The 24,507-nt window shown below is 44.7% G+C and overlaps 1 protein-coding gene across 1 annotated transcript in view; it reads left to right on the plus strand.

The window, feature by feature from the left end:
• Positions 1–24,507, plus strand: part of MTMR2 (myotubularin related protein 2) — a 70,655-nt gene that overhangs the window by 24,613 nt on the left and 21,535 nt on the right. The window contains exons 3-4 of the mRNA XM_038761790.1: positions 22,392–22,467; positions 24,305–24,399. Of these exons, the coding sequence (XP_038617718.1) occupies positions 22,392–22,467; positions 24,305–24,399 (171 nt within the window). The remainder of the gene's footprint in view (positions 1–22,391; positions 22,468–24,304; positions 24,400–24,507) is intronic.

Here is a 24,507-nt window from a genome sequence, read left to right on the forward strand (position 1 = left end):
TGTGTTTTCACCTCCTCCAAGCATTGCAATAGATCCATTTTGTAGAACACAAGGATTTCTTCCCAAGTGACAATTAGTCAAGTTCCTTCTGTGCTTTCTCCTAAAATCAAGAGATGGTGGTGCTCTGTGTGTGTGAGAGTCACATAAAGTTGACCACTCCACGATTGCTGTCTTTAATTTATGAGTGAAGTTTGACAGTGCCAGCTGAGTGGTAGCTAACTTTTTTTGCTGTTAGCTTCTTTGCCTAGCTCACCCAATAAGGTCTACCTGTTTTGTTCTTCTAGGGCCTAAAAAAGAATAAGATATGTAAATTCAAACCCTGTAGCAGTCATAGAAAATTATTTCCCTGTGTACACATGCTTAGGAAAACACCACACTGTATAAAGCCATATGTGAGGCATTGTACAATGGCAATTATGATTTGATAGATTCCCAAGCCTGAGTTTTCAGAATAGAAACTGAAGGACAATGTGTGTGTGTGTGTGTGTGTGTGTGTGTGTGTGTGTGTGTATATACATATATATATATACATTTATATGTGTGTATATATATATTTAAATACTCTCATATACCAAGTTTATCAGCAAGCAAGAATTTTTTAAAAATGTAAATGGAACAAGAGTTAATAACTTAAAAACTAAACACGGGTACCTGCATTGTTCAAGTACGGAGTCGTATGATTTTACTCAATTTTAACCCTCTACTCACCCCAGATTATTTTTAATTTGAAAAAGACAAAATATGAAATTGTATTTATTTCTTCCTTAATTTTTCAATGGGAAAAGATGTTTAAATCTATTTACAATTCTTTTCCAAGTAAATTAATCAATCATACTTCTAGAGCTCTTGTGTGAATAGCATTGTACTAAACTCTTGGGGTAGTACAATACAGAGTTGGTTGAGTTAAATTAAGATGGTTTGGTATATTTGTGTAATAAATTGTCAGCATTTCCTTCATCAATAGAACTGACATATTTTGGACTAGGATGTCTGGAAGATTTGGTCATTCTTAAATTATAGATTTTTAGGTTTGTTTTTTTTTATTAGAAGATTTTTCCCTTCACCCACTTAGTAAAGAGGTCTTTCCCTGGGTAGCTACATTTTTTTTTTTGTATTTGTTTAAGAGCTTACTCTGTGCCAGGCACTGTTCTAAACTCTGGAGTAGATACAAGGTAATCAGGTTGGCCACATTCCATGTCCCACATGGGCTCACAGTCTTGATCCCCATTTTACAGGTGAGGTAACCGAGACTCAGAGAAGTGAAGTGACTTGCCCAAGGTCACACAGCAGACAAGCGGCAGAGCTGAGATTAGAACCCGGGTCCTCTGACTCCCAAACCCATGCTCTTTTCACTAGGCTGTTCATTCATTCAATCATATTTATTGGGCGCTTACTGTGTGCAGAGTAGGCTATACTACTTCTTGAATAATACTCTTAATAACTGTAGTATTTGTTGAGCATTTGCTTTGTGCCAAGCACTGTATTAAGCAATGGGATAGATACAAGATAATCAGGTCCCCCCTGAGGCTCACAATCTAAGTAAGATAGAGAAAAGGCATTGAATCCCCATTCAGCAGATGGGAACGGAGGCACAGAGAAGTTAATTACTTGTTCAGGGTCTTACAGCAGGTATGTGGCAGAGCCGGGATTACAACCTAGGACCCAAGACTCCCAGGCTCATGCTCTTTCCACTAGACCGTGCTGGTATTGTATCCGACACAAGGGGATCACAGTTCAAGTAGGACCTGTATATATGTACATATGTTTGTACATATTTATTACTCTATTTATTTATTTTACTTGTACATAGCTATTCTATTTATTTTATTTTGTTAGTATGTTTGGTTTTGTTCTTTGTCTCCCCCTTTTAGACTGTGAACCCACTGTTGGGTAGGGACTGTCTCTATATGTTGCCAACTTGTACTTCCCAAGTGCTTAGTACAGTGGTCTGCACATAGTAAGCGCTCAATAAATACGATTGATGATGATGAACAAATACCATAATTATTATTATTAATATCATTATCAGTCCCAACCCCTGGCCCTCAGGTGCCAAGAGCCCAGGTGGTTGCGAGGGAGGGGCAGGAGGGGCAACATATAGAGACGATCCCTACCCAACAATGGGCTCACAGTCTAGAAGGGGGAGACAGAGAACAAAACCAAACATACTAACAAAATAAAATAAATAGAATAGATAGGTACAAGTAAAATAAATAAATAAATAGAGTAATAAATATGTACAAACATACATACATATCTACAGGTGCTGTGGGGCAGGGAAGTAGGTAAGATGCGGGAGATGGAGAGGGGGACGAGGGGGAGAGGAAGGAAGGGGCTCAGTCTGGGCAGGCCTCCTGGAGGAGATGAGCTCTCAGTAGGGCCTTGAATGGAGGAAGAGAGCTAGCTAGATGGGCAGAGGGAGGGCATTCCAGGCCCGGGGGAGAACGTGGGCCGGTGGTCGATGGCGGGACAGGAAGGCTGAGTAGTGCGAATGAGGTTGTCGTTAATGTAACTATCGCTATGCAGCAGACAAATGGCAGCAAACCTTGTGACTCCCACGCCCGTGCTCTATCCCTATGCAGCAGACAAATGGCAGTAAACCTTGTGACTCCCAGGCCCGTGCCCTATCCCTATGCAGCAGACAAATGGCAATCAATCAATCAATCGTATTTATTGACCGCTTACTGTGTGCAGAGTACTGTACTAAGCGCTTGGGAAGTACAAGTTGGCAACATATATAGTCCCTACCCAACAGTGGGCTCACAGTCTAAAAGACTCCCTGGCCCGTGCCCTATCCCTATGCAGCACACAAATGGCAGCAAAGCTTGTGACTCCCAGGCCCGTGCCCTAACCCTATGCAGCAGACAAATGGCAGCAAACCTTCTGACTCCCAGGCCCGTGCCCTACCAATCAATCAATCAATCGTATTTATTGAGCGCTTACTGTGTGCAGAGCACTGTACTAAGCGCTTCGGAAGTACAAGCTGGCAACATATAGAGACAGTCCGTACCCAACAGTGGGCTCACAGTCTAGGAGGTGGAGACAGAGAACAAAACCAAACGTACTAACAAAATAAAATAAATAGAATAGATAGGTACAAGTAAAATAAATAAATAGAGTAATAAATATGTACAAACATATATACATCTATACAGGTGCTGTGGGGAAGGGAAGGAGGTAAGATGCGGGGGATGGAGAGGGGGATGAGGGGGAGAGGAAGGAAGGAGCTCAGTCTGAGCAGGCCTCCTGGAGGAGATGAGCTCTCAGTAGGGCCTTGAATGGAGGAAGAGAGCTAGCTTGGCGGATGGGCAAAGGGAGGGCATTCCAGGCCCGGGGGAGGACGTGGGCCGGGGGTCGATGGCGGGACAGGAAGGCTGAGTAGTGCGAATGAGGTTGTCGTTAATGTAACTATCCCTATGCAGCAGACAAATGGCAGCAAACCTTCTGACTCCCAGGCCTGTGCTCTATCACTATGCAGCAGACAAATGGCAGCAAACCTTGTGACTCCCAGGCCCATGCCCTATCCCCATGAAGCAGACAAATGGCAGCAAACCTTGTGACTCCCAGGCCCGTGCCCTATCCCTATGCAGCAGACAAATGGCGGCAAACCTTCTTACTCTCAGGCCCGTGCCCTATCAATCAATCAATCGTATTTATTGAGCACTTACTGTGTGCAGAGCACTGTACTAAGCGCTTGGGAAGTGCAAGCTGGCAACATATTGAGACAGTCCCTACCCAACAGTGGGCTCACAGTCTAGAAGGGGGAGACAGAGAAGAAAACCAAACGTACTAACAAAATAAAATAAATAGAATAGATAGGTACAAGTAAAATAAATAAATAGAGTAATAAATATGTACAAACATATATACATATATATGAGTGCCGTGGGGAAGGGAAGGAGGTAAGATGTGGGGGATGGAGAGGGGGAGAGGAAGGAAGGGGCTCAGTCTGGGCTGGGCTCCTGGAGGAGGTGAGCTCTCAGTAGGGCCTTGAATGGAGGAAGAGAGCTAGCTTGGCGGATGGGCAGGGGGAGGGCATTCCAGGCCCGGGGGAGGACGTGGGCCGGGGGTCTATGGCGGGACAGGAAGGCTGAGTAGTGCGAATGAGGTTGTCCTTAATGTAGCTATCCCTATGCAGCAGACAAATGGCAGCAAACTTTCTAACTCCCAGGCCCGTGCTCTATCCCTATGCAGCAGCCAAATGGCAGCAAACCTTGTGACTCCCAGGCCTGTGCTCTATCCCTATGCAGCAGACAAATGGCAGCAAACTTTGTGACTCCCAGGCCCGTGCCCTATCCCTCTGCAGCAGACAAATGGCAGCACACCTTGTGACTCCCAGGCCCGTGCCCTATCCCTATGCAGCAGACAAATGGCAATCAATCAATCAATCGTATTCATTGAGCATTTACTGTGTGCAGAGCACTGTACTAAGGGCTTGGGAAGTACAAGTTGGCAACATATAGAGATAGTCCCTACCCAACAGTGGGCTCACAGTCTAAAACACTCCCAGGCCCATGCCCTATCCCTATGCAGCAGACAAGTGGCAGTAACCGTTCTGACTCCCAGGCCCGTGCCCTATCATCATCATCAATCGTATTGAGCGCTTACTGTGTGCAGAGCACTGTACTAAGCGCTTGGGAAGTACAAATTGGCAGCATATAGAGACAGTCCCTACCCAACAGTGGGCTCACAGTCTAAAAGGGGGAGACAGAGAACAAAACCAAACATGCTAACAAAATAAAATGAATAGATATGTACAAGTAAAATAAATAAATAAATTTAAAAAAATAGAGTAATAAATCCCATGCAGCAGACAAATGGCAGCAAACCTTGTGACTCCCAGGCCCGTGCTCTGTCCCTACGCAGCAGACAAATGGCAGCAAACCTTTTGACTTCCAGGCCCGTGCCCTATCAATCAATCAATCAATCGTATTTATTGAGCGCTTACTGTGTGCAGAGCACTGTACTAAGCACTTGGGAAGTACAAGCTGGCAACATATAGAGACAGTCCCTACCCAACAGTGGGCTCACAGTCTAGAAGGGGGAGACAGAGAACAAAACCAAACATACTAACAAAATAAAATAAATAGAATAGATAGGTACAAGTAAAATAAATAGAGTAATAAATATGTACAAACATATATACTTATATACAGATGCTGTGGGAAAGGGAAGAAGGTAAGATGCGGGGCATGGAGACGGGGACGAGGGGGAGAGGAAGGAAGGGGCTCAATCTGGGCAGGCCTCCTGGAGGAGATGAGCTCTCAGTAGGGCCTTGAATGGAGGAAGAGAGCTAGCTTGGCAGATGGGCAGAGGGAGGGCATTCCAGGCCCGGGGGAGAACGTGGGCTGGGGGTCGATGGCGGGACAGGAAGGCTGAGTGGTGCAAATGAGGTTGTCGTTAATGTAACTATCCCTATGCAGCAGCCAAATGGCAGCAAACCTTGTGACTCCCAGGCCCGTGCCCTATCCCTATGCAGCAGACAAATGGCAGCAAACCTTGTGGCTCCCAGGCCCGTGCCCTATCCCTGTGCAGCAGACAAATGGCAGTACACCTTGTGACTCCCAGGCCCGTGCCCTATCCCTATGAAGCAGACAAATGGCAGTCAATCAATCAATCAATCGTATTTATTGAGCGTTCACTGTATGCAGAGCACTTTACTAAGCGCTTGGGAAGTACAAGTTGGCAACATATATAGTCCCTACCCAACAGTGGGCTCACAGTCTAAAACACTCCCAGGCCCGTGCCCTATCCCTATGCAGCAGACAAGTGGCAGCAACCGTTCTGACTCCCAGGCCCGTGCCCTATCATCATCATCATCATCAATCGTATTTATTGAGCGCTTACTGTGTGCAGAGCACTGTACTACGCGCTTGGGAAGTACAAATTGGCAACATATAGGGACAGTCCCTACCCAACAGTGGGCTCACAGTCTAAAAGGGGGAGACAGAGAACAAAACCAAACATACTAACAAAATCAAATAAATAGAATAGATATGTACAAGTAAAATAAATATATAAATTTAAAAAATAGAGTACTAAATCCCATGCAGCAGACAAATGGCAGCAAACCTTGTGACTCCCAGGCCCGTGCTCTATCCCTATGCAGCAGACAAATGACAGCAAACCTTTTGACTTCCAGGCCTGTGCCCTATCAATCAATCAATCAATCATATTTATTGAGCGCTTACTGTGTGCAGAACTCTGTACTAAGCGCTTGGGAAGTGCAAATTGGCAACATATAGAGACAGTCCCTACCCAACAGTGGGCTCACAGTCTAGAAGGGGGAGACAGAGAACAAAACCAAACATACTAACAAAATAAAATAAATAGAATAGATAGGTACAAGTAAAATAAATAGAGTAATAAATATGTACAAACATATATACAGGTGCTGTGGGGAAGGGAAGGAGGTAAGATGCGGGGGATGGAGACGGGGACGAGGGGGAGAGGAAGGAAGGGGCTCAGTCTGGGCAGGCCTCCTGGAGGAGATGAGCTCTAAGTAGGGCCTTGAATGGAGGAAGAGAGCTAGCTTGGCGGATGGGCAGAGGGAGGGCATTCCAGGCCCGGGGGAGGGCGTGGGCCGGGGGTCGATGGCGGGACAGGAAGGCTGAGTAGTGCGAATGAGGTTGTCGTTAATGTAACTATCCCTATGCAGCAGCCAAATGGCAGCAAACCTTGTGACTCCCAGGCCCGTGCCCTATCCCTGTGCAGCAGAAAATGGCAGCAAACCTTGTGACTCCCAGGCCCGTGCCCTATCCCTATGCAGCAGACAAATGGCAGTCAATCAATCGTATGTATTGAGCGCTTACTGTGTGCAGAGCACTGTACTAAGTGCTTGGGAAGTACAAGTTGGCAACATATAGAGATAGTCCCTACCCAACAGTGGGCTCACAGTCTAAAAGACTCCCAGGCCCGTGCCCTATCCCTATGCAGCAGACAAATGGCAGCAAACCTTGTGACTCCCAGGCCCGTGCCCTGAACCTTTGCAGCAGACAAATGGCAGCAAACCTTCTGACTCCTAGGCCCGTGCCCTATCAATCAATCGTATTTATTGAGCGCTTACTGTGTGCAGAGCACTGTACTAAGCGCTTGGGAAGTACAAGTTGGCAACATATAGAGATAGTCCCTACCCAACAGTGGGCTCACAGTCTAGAAGGGGGAGACAAAGAACAAAACCAAACGTACTAACAAAATAAAATAAATAGAATAGATAGGTACAAGTAAAATAGATAGAGTAATAAATATGTACAAACATATATACAGGTGTCGTGGGGAAGGGAAGGAGGTAAGATGCGGGGGATGGAGAGGGGGACGAGGGGGAGAGGAAGGAAGGGGCTAAGTCTGGGCAGGCCACCTTGGGGGGGATGAGCTCTCAGTAAGGCCTTGAATGGAGGAAGAGAGCTAGCTTGGCGGATGGGCAGAGGGAAGGCATTCCAGGCCCGGGGAAGGACGTGGCCCGGGGGTCGATGGCGGGACAGGAAGGCTGAGTAGTGCGAATGAGGTTGTCGTTAATGTAACTATCCCTATGCAGCAGACAAATGGCAGCAAACCTTGTGACTCCCAGGCCTGTGCTCTATCCCTATGCAGCAGACAAATGGCAGCAAACCTTGTGATTCCCAGGCCCGTGCCCTATATCTATGCAGCAGACAAATGGCAGCAAACCTTCTGACTCCCAGGCCTGTGCTCTATCCCCATGCAGCAGACAAATGGCAGCAAACCTTGTGACTCCCAGGCCCGTGCCCTAGCCCTATGCAGCAGACAAATGGCAGCAAACCTTCTGACTCCCAGGCCCGTGCCCTATCAATCAATCAATCAATTGTATTTATTGAGCGCTTACTGTGTGCAGAGCACTGTACTAAGCGCTTGGGAAGTACAAGCTGGCAAAATATAGAGACGGTCCCAACCCAACAGTGGGCTCACAGTTTAGGAGGGGGAGACAGAGAACAAAACCAAACATACTAACAAAATAAAGTAAATTTAATAGATAGGTACAAGTAAAATAAATAAATGGAGTAATAAATATGTACAAACATATATACCTATATACAGGTGCTGTGGGGAATGGAAGGAGGTAAGATGCGGGGAATGGAGAGGGGGACGAGGGGGAGGGGAAGGAAGGGGCTCAGTCTGGGCAGGCCTCCTGGAGGAGATTAGCTCTCAGTAGGGCCTTGAATGGAGGAAGAGAGCTAGCTTGGCGGATGGGCAGAGGGAGGGCATTCCAGGCCCGGGGGAGGACGTGGGCCGGGGGTCGATGGCGGTACAGGAAGGCTGACTAGTGCGAATGAGGTTGTCGTTAATGTAACTATCCCTATGTAGCAGACAAATGGCAGCAAACCTTGTGACTCCCAGGCCCGTGCTCTATCCCTATGCAGCAGACAAATGGCAGCAAACCTTGTGACTCCCAGGCCCGTGCCCTATCCCTATGCAGTAGACAAATGGCAATCAATCAATCAATCGTATTTATTGAGCGCTTACTGTGTGCAGAGCACTGTACTAAGCGCTTGGGAAGTACAAGTTGGCAACATATAGAGATAGTCCCTACCCAACATTGGGCTCACAGTCTAAAAGACTCCCAGGCCCATGCCCTATCCCTATGCAGCAGACAAATGGCAGCAAACCTTCTGACTCCCAGGTCCATGCTCTATCCCTATGCCATACTGCTTATTTATGGATAGTTATCGATTGATCTCTGGTATGTACTGAGCGCTCGCTTGCTTTGTGGAGAGCCCTGTACAAAACGCTTGGGAGGGTACACTCCAACAGAGTTGGTCGATGGGACCCCTGTCCACAAGGAGTTTAGAGGAGGAGTTGGGCGTTAAAAACAGATTTTTGGATTGGTTTCATCACACCCTACAGACAAACGTTTTAAGTCAATGCCTGCCGATGACAAAGGAAGAAATCATCTTTAGGAGCATTAGTGGCCCAGCATTAGTCCATAGGCCCCTGTTGTGGCTTTTCTGCCACTATTCTTGCAGGCAAGTCAGATGGAAAAGTATCTCTGGACAAAAAGCTCAGCATGTTTCTTCTTGATGCTTAAAGTGGCTTAGGTGAAGGGGATGGAAAAACCGAAGCCCAGAGTAGTTAAGTGACTTGCCCAAGGTCACACAGCCAACAGAGAAGCAGCGTGGCTTAATGGAAAGAGCCCAGGTTTGGGAGTCAAAGGTCATGGATTCAAATCCCGGCTCTGCCAATTGTCAGCTGTGTGACTTTGGGCAAGTCACTTAACTTCTCCATGCCTTAGTTACCTCATCTGTAAAATGGGGATGAAAACTGTGAGTCCCACATGGGACAAACTGATCAACTTGTAGCCTCCCCAGAGCTTAGAACAATGCTTTGCACATAGTAAGCGCTTAACAAATGCCATCATTATTATTATGAGGGCACTCTTCTATACTGTGAGCCCACTGTTGGGTAGGGACTGTCTCTATATGTTGCCAACTTGTACTTCCCAAGCGCTAAGTGCAGTGCTCTGCACACAGTAAGCGCTCAATAAATACAATTGAATGAATGAATTCAAATATCGGTCTTCAGTTTCTCTGAGGAAATGCTCTATCCAATGGGCAGTGGGGGCTTGGATAAATAAAAGGCTAAAATCGTAAAAAGTGTCACACGTGTTTAGAGAGGCTAGGCGGAAAGTGCAAAGGAACAAATACCAAATTGATAAATAAGCAATGTTTTGTAGTGCACTTAGGTGATATCTAAGCTAAAAGGTAAGTGTACTATGAAAATTCAGATAAAGGAATAGCATAGATTAAATAAATAAGCAAAGTCTATAATGCACTTAGGCTGTGTGCAAGCAAAGAGGTTAGTTCACTCAATTGCATTGCGTGCTTACTTTGTGCAGAGTACTGTACTAAGCGCTTGGGAGAGTACAATGGAACAATAAACAGACACATTTCCTGCCCACAATGAGCTTACAGTCTAGAGGTTTCATTAGGGCAGCCATGGTGTGACAAGCTAATCAGATTGGACACAGTCCATGCCCTTTGGGGGTTTACAGTCTTAATCCCAGTTTTACAGATGAGGGAATTTAGGCCCAGAGAAGTTGTGATTTGCCCAAGGTCACACAGCAGACAAGTAGCAGAGGCAGGATTAGAACCCAGTTCCTTCTGACTGACCCAAGCCTGTGTTATCTTTCCAGTAGGCTATACTGCTTCCCATATTGTGGAGCTGGGGGGAGTAACAGGGTGCTTAGAGGTACACAGCCAAGTTCATTGTTGAACTTATTGTTGAACATTATTATTTGTTTGCTAGGCACTTACCATGTGCCAGGCACCATTCTAAGAGCTGGGGTGGAAACCAGCAAATTGGGTTGAACCCTCTCCCTATCCCACGTGGGGCTCACAGTCTCCATCCCCATTTTGCAGATGAGGGAACTGGGGCAGAGAGGAGTTAAGTGACTCGCCCAAGGTCATGCAGCAGACAAATGGCAGCAAACCTTGTGACTCCCAGGCCTGTGCTTTTTTCACTAGGCCATGCTGCTTCCCCCTCTTGTGTGGCTTCTTACAACAGTCTTCCCTCAGATGAGCCATAAATCATCAGTATGCCCTGAATTAGATTCCCACAGGAGGAGAAAGGAGTAGGCTAACCCTGAGATAGACTTTATTGTCATAGAAAGCCTAACCATGGAGCGTAGCCAAGAACCGCCCCAATGAAGGATTGAGTAATAGGAAAGACATTCCAAGCCACCCCTTTTGGGCCTTTGATTCATTGTTTGATGAGCATTACCTTCCCTTTTTCTTATGAACATATATATGTTTGTACATATTTATTACTCTATTTATTTTACTTGTACATATCTATTCTATTTATTTTATTTTGTTAGTATGTTTGGTTTTGTTCTCTGTCTCCCCCTTTTAGACTGTGAGCCCACTGTTGGGTAGGGACTGTCTCTATATGTTGCCAACTTGTACTTCCCAAGTGCTTAATGCAGTGCTCTGCACACAGTAAGTGCTCAATAAATACGATTGATGATGATGATGACTAAGCTGCTTCTCCAGACACCCTGCCAGAAGATAGTTGTCCAGTCAATCAGTCATATTTATGGAGCACTTACTGTGTTCAGAGCACTGTATTAAGTGCTTGGGACGCAGCAGACACATTCCCTGCTCATAATGAGCTTACAGAAATGGTAGATTCTGATAATGATCTGGTTTTAGGGACTTTTAAATTTATTTGTATTAATGTCTGTCTCCCACTCTAGATTGTAAGCTTGTTGTGGGCAGAGAACATGTCTACGAACTCTGAATTGTACTCTCGGAAGTGTCTAGTACAGTGCTCTGCACACAGTAAGCACTCAATAAATGTCATTGATTAATTTTTTTTAGAAACGAATCTAGGAAGGTGTATGCCTTCTCCTCTGCCAAACTGTCTCAAATGCCAAAATGTTGGCATATAAGCGAGTCTTGAGGGGAGGTGGGTGACTAGAAATATGCTCAAATTCTACTTTAGACTATTGTTTCGAGGGAAGAGAAAAACTGAGAAAGATGATACAGTTGATACTATTTTTAAAAAATTTCACCCCCAAACTTAGAAGCTGTAATTTTTATTTTTTTTCATCATGTCAAGGAAGATTAGGCGTGATCTCACAACAGATTTCCCTCAAAATGAATAGCACAATGATAAGAAGCAGTGAAGGACTATTATATTACCATAGTTTTCAACTTTTCTAGTTGGAGCAGAGAATCTAAGAACACATCAGCACCTTCTCACTAAGATTCAGCGAACAACAAACAATTGTAATTGGGAATTTGTCTCTGGCTTAAAAACAGCAATTTCTTTGTCCCCTTACTATAATACTAGCAATTTGTCATTTCACCTTAGGGAGAATCAATCAATGATATTTATAATAATATTATGCACTGGTCTGGGAGTCAGAAGGGCATGGGTTCTAATCCCAGCTCTGCCACTTGCCTGCTGTGTGTCCTTGAACAAGTCACTTCCCTTCTCTGTGCCTCAGTTACCTCATCCGTAAAATGGGAATTAAGACAGCCCCATGCGGGACAGGGACTGTGTCTGACTTGATTTGCTTGTATCTACCCCAGCACTTAGTACAGTGGCTGGCACATAAGTGCATAACAAATATCACAATTATTACATAGTAACGATTTAACAAAAAAACATGAAATACAAGAGAAAGAAGGCTTCCAGCTGAAGTGCTTTGAGGACAGAGGGACCACTGATTCTCCAGCCCAGAAGACCGCCCTCCCATTCCCTGTTCTACGCTCGGGTCTGTGAAGCAGTTCCCCAGGCAGCCCCAATAAAAGCTGAGCCTTGCTTCATTATGGAGCCGTTTCAAAGGCTAATGGAGACTTCTGTCCAGGAAAGCCGTAGCAAGCTGGCAGGGACATAGACAATCAAACCCTTTGTGAAGAGCTGCTGACCATATTTCTTTCCAGCTGCAAGTAGGGCATGCAACTCAGTCTTTTTCCTCTGTATTTTCAAAGTCCACAGAGCTGTTAGAAATTACTGGGCATTCTCCTCCTTCTCATCCTGCTCCTTCTTGTCCTTCTCCTTTTTCTCCTCCTCATCCCACTCCTCCTTGTCCTCCTCCTCCACTTCCTCCTTCTCGTCTTTCTCCTCCTCCTCGTCTTCCTCCCCCTCCTCGTTCTCCTCCTCGCTCTCCTCCTCATCCTCTTCATCCCCCCTTCCTCTTTATCCTCCTTCACCTCCTCCTCCTCCTCCTCCTCCTTCTCCCCCTTCTTTTTTTTTCTCTCTATAAACAGATTTCTGGACACAAAACAAAATGCAACAGGTTGAGGCCATTTTAACCACATTCTCAGTGTTCATAATCACAGACGCACACACATTCGGTTTGGCATGTGAAGTATTCCCAAATGACAGCTGCAGAATGTGTCTGCTGAGGAGAGGAAAAGGTTTAGTGAATGGTTGTGACCGAGCTTCAGGCAAACTTGGGAAAATTCCCTTAGAGCCAAGTTTTCTGATGAAGTAGAGTCCTGCTGACTGACCCCTTGGGGCCCTCGTCATCTTAGGGCTTGAACTGAAGTTGTGAAAGGCACAATTCACCCAAAAGGATGAAGCAGTGTGGCCTAGTGGATAGAGCACAGCCTGGAAGTCAGAAGACCTGGGTTGTTTCTAAACCCAGCTTCACCATGTGCCTGCTGTGTGACCCTGGGCAAGTTATTTCACTTCTTGGTGCCTCAATTCCCCCTTCTGGAAATTGGGGATGAAATGCCCGGTTTTCTTCCTATTTAGACTGTGAGCCTCATAAAGGACGGGAACTGTGTCCAGCCTGATTATCTTGTATCTATGCCAGTGCTTTGCACTCAACAAATACCACAATTATAATAAAGAAAAACAGTACCGAAATGTCCTAAAAAAAAAAACTTCAGACATTTCAAGAGTGGGGATAGCTTTCCTGCTCTTTTCAGTATGTCTCATGTGTGTGCACGTGTGCGCACATACAGCACTGCACTAAGCAGTTGGAAGCATATGGTAATACCACAATTATCATCATCATCATCATCATAAAGCCCCAAATCCAGCAACTTAAATGTGGTGATGTGGACTGGGCTTCATGTCTCTGAATTGGCAGCCTCACAACAGAAGACCAGGATTTGGTGCCTAAATGACATTTTCATCATTAGGAATCTCGAATTTTAATCTGAACCATTGATTTAGACAGCCCTCTTCACCTTGTTGATCCAGGGGGCTGCTGCCAGCCTAGTGGTCCACCATTTTGGGTTGCTTTGGGAGTTTGACCTCCGGAAGCCAAAGGGAAGGACGATTGGAGCAGAAGGAGGTAACTGAGAATTAAGAAGCAGTGTGGCTTAATAATAATAATGGCATTTATTAAGTGCTTACTATGTGCAAAGCACTGTTCTAAGCGCTGGAATGAAAAAACACAGAACTGGGAGTCGGAGGAATTGTAATTGTGATTTTTGAAGCGCTGGGGTAGATATAAGAAAATCACTTAGTATAGTATTCCACCCAAAGTGAGGCCTCAAATACTATTGATTGATGCTGGGCACTGTACTAATTGCTGGATTAGATACAATACAATCAGATCAGACACAGTCCCAGTCCCAAATGAGATTCCCAGTCTAAGGGGGAGGGAGAATCTCCATTTTGCAGAGGAGGAAACTGAGTCACAAAGAAGTTTAATGACTTGCCCAAGATCAGCAGCAGACAAGGAGGAGAGCTGGGACCTAGTCCTGGTTTACCTAAGTTTTCTGTGTCTTAGTTTCCTTAGGTGTCATATGGGGATTCAATACCTGCTCCCCCTCTCCCTTGTGAGTCCCATGTGGAGAATCACGTGGCTCGAATCCCGGCTCCACCACCTGTCAGCTGTGTGACTTTAGGCAAGTCACTTAACTTCTCTGTGCCTCAGTTATCTGTAAAACGGGGATTGACTGTGAGCCCCACGTGGGACAAACTGATAACCTTGTATTTACTGCAGTGCTTAGAACAGTGCTTGGCACATAGTAAGCGCTTAACAAATGCCATCATTATTATTGTTAGTCTATCTCCTCCAAGAGGCCTTCCCTGACTAAGCCCCCCTTTCCTCATCTCCCACTCCCTTCTGTGTCTCCCTGACTTGCTCCCTTTATTCATCCCCCTTCCCAGCCCCACAGCCCTTAAGTACATATCTTTAATTTATTTATTTATATTAATGTCTCCCTCCTCCTGTAGACTGTAAGCTCACCGTGGTCAGGGAATGTGTTTATTATATCGTACTCTCCCAAGAGTTTAGACCAGTGCTCTGCACACATTAGGCCCTCAGTAAATACCACTGAATGAATCAATGGATCAGGATCTCTGTCTGAGCTGATTGTATCTAACCCGGCAATTAATTCAGTGCCTAGAATTAAATAAGTCCTTAGTAAATACCCCTCTCATTAGTACTATCACAGCTAATCAGTGGATGTGGTAAAAACAGTGGCAGAGGAGCAACAAGTAAATAGGAAGTAGCAATATGAAAACCCGAGCAAAAGTTCCACAGAGGGAAGCTGCTGAACCTGCAATGGCAGAGACACAACTTTTTTCCACATGATTTTTTTCCGTCTCTCCGGTGTTTCCAGGTGGAATTTTCCTAACTGCTTTCCCCCCTTTCCCACTAGCATAGAATGCACATTTAAGGCCACCTTGAAAAGTGTGTGAAAGGGGACATTGAGGGTGAAAAAACAGCTGGGAGGAAAATAAGGATGTTAACGGAAAAAGGGAACCGTTGAAAGAGAACAGGAAAACATTAAGCTGCTTATTAGCCCACAGAGCAGACATTTTTCATTTATAACTTTTAAATGGTTTTCCTCAGTGGAGGTTCTGAACCTGGTGCTAAAGGATAGTTTGGCTTGGGCGAAGATGAGGCTGGAAATCTTCATTCATTGCTAAGTGGGTAGGTCTTCAGCCCTTTTGGACTGTAAGCTTGTTGTGGACAGGGAATATGTCCGCCGCTCTGCAGAGTACTCTTCCAGATGCTTAGTATATTTTTATATTGTTACACTGTACCCTCCAAAGCACTTAGTACAGTGTTCTGCACCCAGTGAGTGCTCAATAAATACCATTGATTGATTGAAGAGGAATAAATACTGCTCATCTAGAATTCAAACTGCTCCTGCCTGTGTTATAAAAAGAATGGGATTCCCCTGCCCAAATCTGGACAACCTAACCAAATCCTTACTTAAATTCCCAAGACAATTGTTTTTGAGGGGAGGGAGGTGTAGGGAGAGAAAAGGAGATTAGAATTAATTTGCAGGCTGTGTACTAAAAGCCATAAACAAAATGAATAAAACCCAATCCAGTTTTCTCCCAGGGTACTAGCCAAAGGATGTTTATTTTCTTTTTTCTCCATAGTTTCCAGTTATTTTTTAAGGGTAACATTACTCTGTGCATCACTGTAGAGTTTTTTCTTTAATGTGTTTTAAAATATTGTTGCAGTTAAAATGTCTAAACCTATCTAGAGAAAGCATTTAATCTCATTCCACTTCAAGCCTACAGAACCACATACGCATCCTAACACTCCTTCCCTATGCGTTTTATCATTTGGGGTTTTGTAGATTTTTCATTAGACTGGCTGCTCTCTATTCTAGAAGAAAGCAAGGGTTAGATGGGCGAGTCCTAGACCATCGTATCAGGCTAGCTCTTAAATTTCTGCCGCAGGAATTTCTCGATCTCAAAAGAACTGACCTTTTTTTTACTTCTGGCCTTTCATTCAGTTTTGCTTTTTCTTCCTCCGATTCTTTCTGCCACCCTAATGATAAACCGTTGATAACTGTCTATGTTTTCACTGAAATGTCATGCTTAGGCTGATATTTTTGCCAATAACGATGTGATCTCACAGAGGAACTGTTAAAGTCCATCTTATTAAGCACTGGACAGGCACACAGACAAGGAAGTTCTGGAATACGGTGAATTCTCCCACATGGAAACAACACAGATGACATCGCACACTTTTTTTCCACACATGGGTTTAGGATTCTGCTCTGATTTTGCCCGATGCAGTTCTAGTCTGCTCTCTTCTGTGCTCTCCTTCTGACTTGCGAGTCATAGCGATGGAGATTTGTCATGTGTGCTTCCCAAAGAAGTCCACTGAAATCATTGTCCTTCCCAAATAATTATTGACCTCCCAATGTTCAGCCTACCATGCTAGGTGCTCTATGAAGTCTGAATAGATATGCTCCCGACCTTTAAAGATCTGAGACTCTAATCCCTGAGCAGATATCAAGGATGAGATGAGCACAGAAAAAGGAGACGAGTCCACAAAAAGATTTCGTCCATAGTTGAAATCAATCAATCGTGTTTGTTGAGTGCTGACTCTATGCAGAGTACTGTACTAAGCTCTTGAGAGAGTTCAATATAATAGAGACCCCTTTCCAATCCACAGCTAGCTCCCAGGCTAGAGGGGAAGACAGACATTAATATAAACAAATAATCCTGCTTTTACTAGGAAGACAGAGTAGAGCTTGGAAAGAAAGGGGGCTGCTTTTCTGTAAAGTAATATTTCAATGATTTTCCCCCCACCAGAATCTGATCTTATGTAGCATGGTTCTGTACTTGAAATGGCTAAGGGATCACCAAAATGCAAGTGCTCAGTACAGCGCGCTGCACCAAATAGGCACTCAATAAATACTTCGGCTATGAATCGTGCAGCAAGTTGTCTGCTTGTGCTCAGGCCCTTCGGCAATCGGACCACCCCCCCACCTTTTATTTTTAGCCGGATTTTGTGAGCCGCTATTTTGAGGGCCGCAGACCTACGCTGTGTACCTTCTGAAAGCAGCTCGGAAAAGCCAGCGTTTGCAAGGTATAAAATGCGACTCACAACTGCCAACAGCTTGTGCGATTTTGGCTGCTGGAACTGAATGAGGAGGGGGTGTTTTGGCAGGGAAATGGTGGGAAGCAGAAAGGGAAATAATCTGGGAATCAAACTGATTTGTAGAGTATGAGTGTTGTTTAACTTATTCCATTTTCCCCTCAGTACTCTGATTACATTATAGAAAGCTCACTTCCGAAAGGCCTTTTCAATTTTTCCATAAAACCAGTTTTATTGCAGTGTAATTTCCCTGGGAAGGAACTGATTTCTGGGTCCTTCTCAGGATCCGTCTCAGAGCCATGCCTAAGTTGCCTTGAACCCATGGCAGGACTACTTCCTGAGGCCTCCCCCGCTTCCAAAGTTTCCTCTTCCAGCCACTAGCCTCCCCCCCTTCCTCTTATTTAGGGAGGGCAAATTGGCATATCGTTTGAAACTAAAGAGCAGTGAAGCACTCACACAAACTGGGCTAGGCTGCTAATGGTGGTGGTGGTTTAATTGTGGGATCAAACTAATCTTGGGCCCCTTCCCACAAACCCCTGGGCCGGGCCCAAAGCCAATGCCCTTAGAGGCCTGGTGATGTTTGAAATTAAAGATGGACTCAGTTCGGTCTTTGAGAAGCAGTGTCACCTAGTGGCAAAAGCGCTGACCCAGCTTTTAATTCTGGCTTCGCCACTTGCCTGCTTTGTGACCTTGGGCAAGTCACTCACTCGGCCTGTCAATCAGTGGAATTTATCCAGTGCTTACCATGTGCAGAGCCCTGTACTACTACTACTAATAATAATGGCATTTATTAAGCGCTTACTATGTGCAAAGCACTGTTCTAAGCGCTGGGGGGGTTACAAGGTGATCAGGCTGTCCCATGGGGGAGCTCACAGTCTTAGTCCCCGTTTTACAGATGAGGTATCTGAGGCCCAGAGAAGTTAAGTGACTTGCCCAAAGTCACACAGCTGACAGTTGGCAGAGCCGGGATTTGAACCCATGACCTTCGAGTCCAAAGCCCGGGCTATTTCCACTGAGCCAAGCTGCTTCTCAATATTGATCAACGCTTAGAACAGTGCTTTGCACATAGTAAGCGCTTAATAAATGCCATCATCATTATTATTATTATTATTGTACTTATCAAGTTTATTAACTTGATTTATCATATTGTATTGAGCTGAGCACAGTAGTTGGCACGAGGTGAGCCCATAACGGAGACCGCGGTTATCGTTTTTCCATTGTTCCCAAAGTTACAACATGAACATAGGGAAAATGAGGCCCCACATCCAACCTTTCGAACCATTTTGTTCCCTTTTTCACATTCCTTTTCTCTTTCAAACCTGTCGGCTCAGCCTTCCCAACATCCGCTCAAATCTGCCCTTTCCTCTCCATCCAGACTATTACCACGCTAATGCAAGCACTTGTCTGCTAATTCTCTTGTAGTGTACTCTCTTTAGCCCTTAGAACAGTGTTCTACACATAGTAATCATTTGCTAAATACCATTGATTGGTTGACAACCCTTGATTACTCTATCAGCCTCATTGCTGACCTCCCCGCCTCCTGTCTCTCCCAACTCCAGTCCATACTTCACTCTGCTGCCCGGATCATTTTTCTACAAAAGCTTTCAGTCCATGTTTCCCCACACCTGAAGAGCCTCCAGTGGATGCCCATCCACCTCCACATGAAACAGAAACTCTTTACCATCAGCTTTAAAGCACTCAAATCACCTTGCCCCTCCTTCGTCACCTGCAGCTCCCCTACTGCACCCCAGCCCACACACTTCCCTCCTCCAATGCTAACCTACTCACTGTACCTCGATTTCACCCCTCTCGTCGCCGACGTCCTGCTTCTGGCATGGAATGCTCTCCCTCTCCATATCAGACAGCTAATTACCCTCCCCACCTTCAAAGTCTTATTGAAGGCACTTCTCCTCCAAGATGCCTTACCTTCATTTCCTTTTCTTCCACTCCCTTCTGCATCACCCTGATTTACTCCCTTTATTCATCCCCTGCCCCCAGCCCCACAGCACTTAATGTACTTATTTGTAATGAGTGGTCCCCCCTCTGGACTGTAAGTGCATCTTGAGCAGGGAATTTGTCTGTTAAATTGTACTCTGCCAAGCACTTAGTGCTCTGCACACAGTAAGCACTCAATACATTTGATTGATTGATTGAAATGACCATGGAAAATGAACAATACCTTAGATCACGCACTCTTTTGTATTTAAAGATGACATTATTGGCAGCGAGGTCACTTTCTTACATGTGGAAGTTGATAAATGGTATTTATCAAATGATTACTATGTGCAGAACACTGTTCTAAGTGCTAAGGAGAGTACAGTACAAGAGAATTGGCAGACAAGTGCTTGCATTAGTGTGGTAGCAATCTGGATGGAGAGGAAAGGGCAGATTTGAGCGATGTTGGGAAGGTTGAGCCAACAGGATTGAAAGAGAGAAGGAATGTGAGAAAGGGAACAAAATGGTTCGAAAGGTTGGAGGTGGGGCCTCATTTTCCCTATGTTCATTTTCCCTATGATTAGTTGTAACTTTCCTCACTTTATCCATCTAAAAAGGCTCTGAATGGTGTACATAGCCTGGTAAGTGGGAGGAATTCCTTAGTGAATCAGAATCATATTCAGATGCCAAAATATGATTGATTGATACCACCTTCCAGGGTCCTTGTCACATCTGGTAATCCGGCAGTATAGAGTAGGTTTTTCAGCACTGGACCTCCCTTTCTACCTTGTTTTAATCCATACAGCGCCTTAATCATTTTCATTGGTACTATTTATGTATCACCTCCTGAGTGAAGCACTGAACTAAGGACTTGATACATTTACTGCTTTCCGGGAGGTTAGAGTCAGCTCAGATAATTAGCTGGCTGGTATTTAATAATAATAATAATAATAATAGAATTTATTAAGCACTTACTACGTGGAAAGCACTGTTCTAAGCACTGGGTAGGTTACAAGGTGCTCAGATCGTCCCACAGGGGGTTCACAGTCTTAATCCCCATTTTACAGATGAGGAAACTGAGGCCAGAGAAGTTAAGTGACTTGCCCAAAGTCACACAGCGGACAATTGGCGGAGCCGGGATTTGAACCCATGACCTCTGACTCCACACCCCGTGCTCTGTCCACTGAGCCACGCTGCTAAGCGCTTACTACGTGCAAAACAAGCACTGGGGTACGTTCAAGAAAATCAGGTCCCACACAGGACTCACAGTCTAGGAGGGAGAACAGGTATTGGAACCCCATTTTGCAGATGAGGGAACTGAGGCACAGAGAAGCAAAATGACTTGCCCGAAGTCACGTAGCAGGTACATAATGGAGCCGGGATTAGAACCCAGGCCCTCTGACTCGCTCTTTCCACTAGGCTATGCTACTTCTCTGTCCCATTATCGAATAGCCTTAGATACTGGATTAATTTCTATAGGTGCAAATAATAATGCTATTTCCTGGTGTTTATGAATCTTTTCAGAGGCTCTTCTAGCGGTGGGATCTAGTTGATTTTGATAGGGTTTTCACGGTTGAAATAATCACCATCCCCTGTCAAACTGGTCCACAGTCAGGAATAGAACTCTAGTCTTTTGATTCTTATTTTGGGGTAATAGCCACTAAATGACACTTTCTGTTTCACCTGAATTTCCTGCGACTCCTCAGGGTTTTAAAGAATTAATATTCAGTTCTCAACATTAATGGGGAAATTATTTTAGGAGACCAGGCACTGGGGCCAGACAGGCTTGGTCAGCACCAATTCCCAGAAGTTCAGAACCAGTAAACTGATTTCAAAAGTTTAAAGCAAAGGTTGGGCATCATAACAGTGTTTTGATTTCTGCAGAGGCAGGTAGTCTCCATAACTAAACCTTTATTCACCTTAAAGAGTTCATTGGAAGAGGTGGAAAAAAAGAACCTCTCAGTTCACAGATGGTATCTATCAAATGTCTTTCAGAACAGTTTGCCCGGTATATTGTACTGTTTTATGTCTTCTGCCAACAAGGAAGATTTTCTTTCAGGAAGCAAAGTGCAAACATTTCTGCCCACCGTCTGATGCCCTTTTTATGCCTGAAGCCTTTTAGTATGAAAATTGGGTCAACATGCCAGCAGTGTAATAGAACTCATGCGTATGAAGTGTTTATGTACCTTTGCCTTGCGGTAGATGTCAAGGCAGTCTGCTCAGCGTTTCAGATAACAAGACCTTCCATAGCCTAGGACCCAAATGTCCACCAGAATGTGTTAGCAACATTGCCGAATCACCCCCACTCCACACACACACACACACACACACACACACACACACACACACACACACTCACTCTTCGTTAGGAGAATTCATTGGTTTTTTAAATTTAAATTAAGATGGAAGTTTTTTTTCCTAATGACATCTAACATGATCAGTACGTCACACGTAGACTTCACCCCACTGTTCTTATGTAAATATTATTTACTATTTCCCCTATCTGTGATCATTTTACTGTCGGTCTCCCCCTTTTGACTGGAAACTCCTTGTGGGCAGGGATCATGTATACCAAATCTGTTGTATTGGAGTTTCCCATGCATATAATACAGTGCAGTGATATTTACTGAACATCTACTGTGTGCAGAGCACTGTGCACACAGGTTGGGAGAGTACAATACAGCAGAGATGGCAGACACATTCCTTGCCCACAACAAACTTACAGTTTAGAGTCTGCACAGAGAAAAGTGCTCAGTAAATGCTATTGATTGACTGATTGAACATCTCGTTTCCCAGGAAGCACAAAACTTTATAGACCTCATTTTCTAAAATCCTCCAGAGACGTCTTTGAGTTAGGAAAGGTTTTCCATTTGATCTCTGTGGATAAACACTGCAGTTGTATGCTCCATGATTTTCCTTCAGCATTCTAACAACAGGAAAATAAACATCAAAGACATGTCAAACCTGAGGTTTTCATAATGGGATTAAATCTGGTTTCTCTGGTGTGGTATCTCCGAACCCAAAAGAATATTCAAAATCCATCTCTATAATGGCACGAGGTGCAGCTTGTGGAACATGGGCTCAGTCCATAGGTGAGGCTGAATGTTAAAAGTAAAATTCTGGCCGAAAAGATTGCAAATCTGTCATCTCTTGTGCTTTTTTTTTTTTTTTTTTTTTTGCCCAGGTCCTAAGGGAAACTAATAAATTGGCGGAAATGGAAGAACCACCATTGCTGCCAGGAGAAAATATTAAAGACATGGGTATGTGAAAATGATTTTTATTGTTTCCTTTTTGGTGTTTGATAATAATTATGGTATTTGTTAAGCGCTTACTATGTGCCAACACTCTTCTGAGCACTGGGGTAGATACAAGGAAATCAGGTTGGACACAGTCCCTGTCCCAAATGGAGCTCTCTGTCTTAATCCCCATTTTCCAGATGAGGTAAAGGGCACAAAGGTCACAAAGTAGACAAGCGGCAGAGCTGGGATTAGAATCTAGGACAGTCTGACTCTCAGGCCCCTGTTCTAACCATTAGGCCACACTGCTTCTCCCGACTTGCCCGCTGGCCCACTCATCCTCCTGGTCAAAAGGACAGCCCTGGGGGTTTGTAGATCTGTGGCCCTCCTGGAAAACTCCTGGAAAGTACGCAAGGTGGGTCGGGTGTGTTTCTTTGCCCCTACCTGTGGTTTGCTTTGCTTTCTCCAATGGTAGTTGGCTTTTCTGGATCCAAAAGGTTGCTTTTGAACTCTGGGGGATGAGATGCCTGACCGAGCCCCAGAGCTGAAATTCAAACCAGGTTTCTCAAGTTCTGGGTTACATAGTTAAAAGCATCTCTTTCCTGGGCAATAGTCAATCTTTCTTTGGGACTTCCCTCCATCATGGCCCCTTCATTTTCTTTCCCCTGAAAACAGAATTAGGTCATTTCTTGGAAGAAATAGCTCCAGTTCCATTGGAGAGCAAAGTTGTTGACACTCAGTTCTCTCTCTCTCTCTCTCCACCCTTCCCAAAAACCTGAGGGCTCAGGAAGAGCTTCTTCTTGGAAAGTGCCATTCAATGGGCCCCCTTGAACCGACACTTCTTGATTTTTCACACACGGTTCATTGCGTAAACCGCTTTCAGGTTTGGGAGCGACAGGAGGAGCAGGACACCCAAGCACAACATTGGGGCACCCTGGATAGGTCCCTCAAAGGGGGACCAAGACTTCTGCTACCTTTCTCCATCTCAGATTGTTGGGTTGGTGCCTTCAAACATCTACTTCCTGAAGGCGGGGGGCTGAGTTAAGGGTCAGGGGCAAACTTATGTACATCCAATTTGCCTTTTTAAAACTTTTTAAAAATTGTGTTCAAAAAGCCAGTCTGTCTTGAAGCTCTAGGTTCAGTGTTTTTTTTCTTTAAAAAAATGTGCCTTCTGTGGTATGACTAAAATTCCTCTCCTTGTTAATTTTTTTAAACATCAGATCCCCCCTTTAGAAACACTTCAGAAGCTGAAGGGTTTAATGCTGTGTGATCAGCTAATTTGTTCCTTTTTTCTACGGCAAACTCTTGTCTATTGAGTTCGCTAAAGCTTAACCACACCATTTTTAAAAATTACCCCGTCAATGACATATGTTCACTATGTTGTACCTGAAATCAGGATGGGAGGCCAACCCAGGGCCTCTGTTGTACTCTCCCACCTGCTTAGTACGGTGCTCTGCACACAGTAAGGGCTCAATAAATGTCATTGATTGATTAACTGATCAGAAGGTTGCTGCTGATCATTGTGAATCATTGCTGATCTCATTGCTGCTTTAGAATAGATCTAAAAGTCTTTTGTACCAGATTAAGCCTAGAATTGGGCACCTTAAATAATCACTTAGCCCCTCTGCAGAGTCCTGTTGTGAAGGGAATTTGTCTGTGTATTGTTGTATCGTACTATCCCAAGTGCTTTGTACGGTGCTCTGCACACAGTAAGTGCTCAGTAAATGCCATTGACTGACTGTTGTGAACTCAACTACTGGAATCCCACTCGGTTATTTCCCTGTGAAATGGGGAGGGAGGGCTGTTCACTTTTTACTAGAAATTATGGTAGCAGTAACCTGGGTGCTTTTTGCCTTTTCAGCCAAAGATGTTACCTATATTTGTCCATTCACTGGAGCTGTTCGTGGGACTCTTACAGTCACAAATTACAGACTGTATTTCAAAAGTATGGAAAGGGTAAGACTTTTTGTTTTAATGGTATTTGTAAAGTGTTTAGTATGTGCCAGGCACAGTACTAAGCGCTGGGGTAGGCTGGACATAGTCCATGGCCCACATGGGGCTTAC

This window comes from Tachyglossus aculeatus, chromosome 20, assembly GCF_015852505.1.
Source record: "Tachyglossus aculeatus isolate mTacAcu1 chromosome 20, mTacAcu1.pri, whole genome shotgun sequence".
Lineage (NCBI taxonomy): Eukaryota > Metazoa > Chordata > Mammalia > Monotremata > Tachyglossidae > Tachyglossus > Tachyglossus aculeatus.